This window comes from Erigeron canadensis, chromosome 3, assembly GCF_010389155.1.
Source record: "Erigeron canadensis isolate Cc75 chromosome 3, C_canadensis_v1, whole genome shotgun sequence".
Lineage (NCBI taxonomy): Eukaryota > Viridiplantae > Streptophyta > Magnoliopsida > Asterales > Asteraceae > Erigeron > Erigeron canadensis.
The window spans coordinates 7,222,170-7,228,791 of record NC_057763.1 but is presented as its reverse complement, the minus strand read 5'-3'; the positions used below and the strand labels follow the sequence as shown (position 1 = coordinate 7,228,791).

The following is a 6,622-nucleotide window of genomic DNA, read 5'->3' as shown; positions in this document are numbered from 1 at the left end:
TGAGGCTGATAACAAATGTTTATAGGACAACATAGAGTGACTGAAGATAGATTACCTTATAATTATACTACTCCTGTATTGAATTTGTTGTAAGCGACTCCAAAGTAAATCCTAAAAAGTCTTATTTAAAATTTTCTTAATTCTTAATTACTTTATAATTAAGAAGCCCCTCAACGGTAGGTGTCGGTTGCCTCGTCGATTTCCCTCTTTATTAGTGCCATTTTTACCACCAACTCATCGTCTGGTGCACCGCTTTGTTTCACCGACGAGATTGTGAGGAGTTGGGTCCGTGTTTAGTAATATATTTATGGGTTAAAGTGCAAAAAATCGTCCAGCGGTTTGTTATTTTTGCAGTGTATGTGTTGTTAACTTTTGACTAAAATCACATGAACTTTTGACTAAAATCATCCATGTGGTTTGTACTCCGTCCCTATTTCTGTTAAGCCTCTGTATCCAGTAGAGCGAACCTAATGCGCAAATGAAGTAGCCTCAGGCCTCTTGTGGTTCGAGGTCTTTCGATCTTTAAATGGTATTAATTTACACATATCATGACATTAACAAATATATATATATATATATATATATATAAAAGTGCGTAGGGTACGTGTTTAATTTGAAAGTTTTCGTTACAAACGAAAATTACATATGACCTTTTTTTTCTATGGAATAAATTTATACTTATAACTTGAAAAGTTATGCATACCTGCAAATGACATTTTAAAGTATAATGTCAAAAAAGCAATCTGTATAAACTATTCATTTAAGTGATTTGAACATGTAGCCTTTTGATCGAAAGGTTATGCATACCGATACAAATGACATTTTAAAGAATGATTTTGAAAAAACAATCCCTGCACACATGTAGACAATATGCTCTTCTTTAGTTCTTATTGGATAAGTGATCATAAGATATTAGGGAACACTTTCTCTAGATGACCTGAGAAGCCAACTTGTGCTCTGTTTTATTAAACGCCCTCTTCTGGATTAATCTTCCTTTAAAAGTCCCTAGTCACATGTCACATACTATAACTAATTCACTTATTTAATTAAGTGATTCTCATTCATTATTCCTTTATTTAGTTTGTTTTTATATACTTTGTCAATTACTCGTATTTGGTAGCTCTTCTTTCTTATACCCAATAATAAAATGTATTTATGATCCATGTAATATGCTAGCTCCTTGTCCAATTGTACGTGATAAGTCATTAATCTTCTCAAATAGTGATAATGTGCTATTCATGAAATGACAACGATGTTGTGGTATACAATCACTATGTTATCAAACCTCCACCCCTAATTCTCTTAACTCATCCTTAACCATATCACTATCTACAAATATAAAAAGAAGGATATAGAACTTTACTCTCAATTACCCCCTGTTTTCATGTTTTTGATGTTAATGGTAACATCCTTCATTTTATTTTGTCAATTTAGAGTACAAATTACTCCATATATAAATATATATTTTCATGTAAAGGGAAATAAATAAACATGTTTTTCACATATATATATATATATATATATATCTGGATCTCATTTGTAGCTGTATATAAATCCCAAATAACAACTCACACTTTCATTTCCGCCCCATAAACCCACCACCACACCAAAAGTCCTTTAGCTAGTAATGAAGGAGCTATGGACAACCATGGCGTCTCTAATGGCCATTTACGCTTTCTCTCAAACACTCTTTACCACCATCTTCCCACCCGATATTCGTTTCGCCTTCCTTAAACTCATCAACCACTTCTTCACTTCCTTTTCTTCATATTACTACTATGATATAACCGAAATTGAAGGCGTAAACACAAACGAACTCTACAATTCTGTCCATTTATACCTCTCATCGGTCGCGACTTCCTCTTCCAACCGTTTGTCTATCACTCGGAACCTTAACTCTTCAAAATTCACGTTTGGGTTGTCCAATAACGACGTCACTACTCTAACCGATATTTTCAACGGTGTAATGGTCGCTTGGGAACATACTGTAACAACCCGACAGCCTCAAATGTTCTCATGGCGACCATTACCCGAAGAGAAACGTGGGTTTACTCTCAAAATAAGCAAAAAACACAAACCTTATATTCTTGAGGCCTACCTTGAATTTATCAATGATAAAGCAAGTGAAATCAAAAGAAGAAACGAGGACAGACTCCTTTACACGAATTCCCGTGGTGGGAATTCATGGGAGTCTGTGCCTTTTAAGCACCCAAGTACATTTGAAACGCTGGCAATGGACCCAGCAAAGAAAGCGGAGATCATGTCTGATCTCCGTGATTTTGTTGAAGGTAAAGCTTTTTATACACGCACTGGGCGTGCATGGAAACGTGGGTATCTTTTGTACGGTCCTCCTGGGACCGGCAAATCCAGCATGATTGCTGCAATGGCTAATTATTTATCATATGATATATATGATCTTGAATTAACCGAGGTTCAAACGAATTTAGAGCTTCGAAAAATGCTTATGAAAACAAGCTCAAAATCCATCATAGTAATTGAAGATATAGATTGTTCGATTCCTCTCGGAAACCGTGATTTTGCTGATGTGACTGCTGACATGGAAATAGATGCCAACAACAATAATAATTGTGTTACGTTGTCCGGATTGTTGAATTTTACTGATGGGTTATGGTCATGTTGCGGGTCGGAGCGGATATTCGTATTTACTACAAACCATATTGAGAAACTTGACCCGGCATTGTTACGCAGTGGGCGGATGGACATGCATGTGTTCATGAGTTATTGTACATTTTCATCATTAAAAATATTGTTAAAGACTTATTTAGGGTGTACAGTTGATGACGTGGACAAGGAGGTGTTGCGGCAGCTAGAGGAGGTTACCGACAAGGCCGAGATGACCCCGGCGGATGTTAGTGAAGTTTTGATTAAAAATAGAAGAGATAAAGGGAAGGCGTTGAGAGAACTATTGGGAATTTTGCGTGTTAAAGCGAATAAAAAGAAATGTCTGTCGCAGAAGGAGGCGGGGGAGGAGGAAGAGAAGAGGGAGTTAAAAAGGACGGAAGTTTGTGGTCGTCGTTCGGTGGTTAATGGTGGTTGTAAGGTAGTAGAACGGTGGAAAGGATTAGAGAGTAATGGCAATAATTATTAAGTTAATGTTTTTGTTTTTTTTTTTTGTATTTGGTTTTGAAGAATTAATAAATTAATTGTGAGGTGAGAATTGTGGGGGATAGACATTGAGAAGTGGAAAACTGTAAGGCAAATCAACATTTGATAACATTATGTCCTTTTTACTATTTGCAATTCAATGTTAGTTGCTTTTGTTTACTTTTGTGCAGTTTATTATATGATTATTGTTATTATAAATCATGGAATGACACATACGACATATGACCTATAAAGAAATGCAAAAACAAATAAACGTTATTATCATCTTGTAAAAACCTTTTGCTGGTAAAAGCAACTAAATAAGGTTAAAATATATTGAAAACAGATTAATTTGATAGTATTTGCTGAAAACTATAAACCTAAGTAGGATTAATTTTACGAATTGGTAAAAGCAAAGGAAACTCCTATATAAGCGCAGTTTGATCCAATTGTTGTTGATGAAAGTTATCTGTATTAGAAAATCCTATCAAAATGGATTGGATATTGATCTATATCCAATCCAATCATATTATCTATTGGATTAAAAAATATATCCATTAATCTGATTATCAAACTAATAAATTATTCAATTAATTATTTGGATTGATCCATGCATAATTAATTCGCATCAATCTATTTAGATATACAAACGATATATTACAAACTCATTTTTCTGTACGTAACAACATATCATAATATCATCAATATCAACTTACATAACATAACTTAACAAAATCTTCACTGAAAATGCATACGGGATTTACCAAAATGATTTTAGACTAGAAATGAAAAGACTCGGATCTTATGGGAGAGGACTTGTAACATACAGGCATTTCCAATTTTCCATCCTTGTTTACAGTGTAATTCTTTAATTGTAAAGCATTCTCAGGCTCAATAGTCATAAGAAATGATAAAGTATCATTCTTATTTAGTTCTTTGTGCTACTTATTCAAGAACAAGTGTCACATGTGAGCATTCTCGTGTCGACAGTTGCGTGACACAGTGGCCCCTTAGCATGTATTTGCAATTCATATTTCTTTTTCTAGTATCAAATATGATTACATTATATTATATAAAAGTTGTAATTTTATGCATAATTAGTAGTTGATTAAGGTTACCTAATTTAATTCATGTGGTACATTAGTGCACATCAATTTAAGTGCTCAAGTAATGTCAAAAAGCAAATGATGATGTAACAAAAAGGGAAAACAAAAAATGTTTGATCATTCTTGAACCAATATATGGAATATATAAGTATTTTGTTGCACCGAATATATGTATTAGTATTTAGTCATGCGTTGCTACAGTTATCTGTTAATATCACAATTACAACGTCATCGTAGTTATGTCTGATTTAAACCTTGTTAAAAATCACTATGAAAAAATTATTAAAAAAGACTAAATAAACACATAAAAATATATAAAACCAGGATTTTAGTTATAAGCCAACACCAAACCACACAATCGTATCGTTTGCTTGCTAAATATCAGATAGCAAGTTGTTTTTTAAGATATGGATTACTTGTAACGGAAGGTCTAGCACCACATTGTTTTAACTGGGTTCATGTTATATAGCCTCCTCACCTCCAATACCTAGTAGGAGGTAAAACTCACAACTAAACCACCTGAAGACACCACGTTTAAGTGGGATAAATCTATACCCCTCTGCAAAACTTAAACATGATTCACTAAAAGACTTATATTGTAAAATTCTTTGAAATATCATATCCATGTATCGAATTCGAGACGTGTAAAACAAAAGTTGTGTTGGGTTATATAACTATTTATCACATCAAATCACAAAGCACGCAACGGAAGACAAGATCTATGCAGTTTAATTAATTAACCAAAGTATAAAATATGTACCTTATAATGGAGAGATTGAAACAAGAACAAGGTTTAAATTAACCTCTCTACGATTGCACACTCAACGTTGGAACGTATGTATGCTAGTACTTGATCACGAACGAACAACCCTTTATTTAAACCCGAATACCTAGCTAACCCGAAAACCCTTTTTCCTAGATAAGTGAACCGAAAATCAAACCCTTTGTGGGTTGAATTTCGGTCGAGAGAGGGAGAGAAAGAAAGGAGAGAAAAAACCCTTTGGATTTAACTGTATATAAAACAACTAAACATAGGTTTGTATTTATAGGCTTAGGATACTTAATGGCCAAGTCTAAGGGTTTTGAGAACCCTAGTCGACCGTCCCCCCCCCCCCTAGAACATTCTAGAGGGGTTTCCTAATTGTTTCCTAATTCCAACTCTTCTCCGTTAAGTCCGTTAGTTAAGTACCGTTAACTTTTAACTCTTTTAACGGACCTTCGTTAGTTTTTCGTGATCAAATTAATTAATAAATTACATTTAATATATTAATCAACTTATAGTTACATTCACGTTGAGGTGTGACCCCGTAGGCTTAAATACTTTTCGGTTATACGTCCATTTTACGTGATCATATTCTAACAGCTCTCACTTGAGCTCGTAACGAATGAAGGTAATAACATTGGTTAGCGTCTAGCAACACGCCAATGCTCCCGAAAACATTTAAGTATAGTTTTAAATGGTTAAGGCATTTATTATCCCTTTGTTCCGATACCTTTGTTAAATATGAATATGGATCGAGATCATTTCATAATTTAACGATTATGTTTCTCATTCTATAACTAATTAATGATTACCAAATATAATCGAGAACAATCTGGATTTATTTGGGCACGGCCATGCAAACATCTTTAATTAGTCCTAATGAGGGCGTCAAACGGTATCATACTTCAATTTCAAATTGAAGGAACAAATCCTGTATTGACTACACGTGTCAGTCATCATACTTCACGACACTTTCTGAAAATAGCCCTTTATGTACCCCCTTATTCAGGTGAGTTAGAACTACATCTAGTAAGTGCGATTCATACATGCTGACCTACTTGTATCTCAAGTCAAAGGATCAATAAAAGTAACCATTTCCGAATTTCACTTAATGACAATGATCCATAAAGTGATAATTCGTTAGTGAGGTAGTCCGATATGCATCCGCTATGGATATCATGTGAGTTTGGTGGGAACCATCCATTACATATTCCAAGAATACAACCAATCACTCACATTTGTCTTCGTTTAATTATATTCCCATATAATTAATCGACAATGGACAATTTAGAATATTTAATAAAATATTCAAGGATTAAACATGCAAATACAGGACACAATTTAATATTGAATGAAATCAAATACATCAAGTACTTTATTTCATTATAGAAAATATAAATTGTTCAACATCCCTTATCCAAATACCGAAACAATAGATTTACATGAAATAACTAGCTAATTTAAGTCCTATGCCCTCGGCATGCCTTTCAAGCTTGGGCCTAGACAAAGCTTTTGTGAAAGGATCAGCTAAGTTAAAATCTGTGTGAACTTTGAGTAAATTGATCTCCCCAAGTTCGATCTGCTCACGAACATAGTGATATCGTCTAGCATAATGTCTGGCACCTTTCTGAACTCCGGGTTCGTTGGC

The 6,622-nt window shown here is 34.1% G+C and overlaps 1 protein-coding gene across 1 annotated transcript; it reads left to right on the top strand.

Annotated features, from left to right (window-relative positions):
- Window positions 1-1,557: 1,557 nt before the first annotated feature.
- On the top strand, window positions 1,558-3,285 carry LOC122593778 (AAA-ATPase At5g57480-like). Its single transcript, XM_043766227.1, has one exon. The coding sequence runs from the start codon at window positions 1,628-1,630 to the stop codon at window positions 3,107-3,109; it is 1,482 nt and encodes a 493-aa protein (XP_043622162.1). The 5' UTR covers window positions 1,558-1,627; the 3' UTR covers window positions 3,110-3,285.
- Window positions 3,286-6,622: the final 3,337 nt, after the last annotated feature.

Coding starts and splice junctions, on each gene's coding strand:
- LOC122593778 (XM_043766227.1), top strand. CDS start 1,628: ATGAAGGAGCTATGGACAACCATGGCGTCTCTAATGGCCATTTACGCT.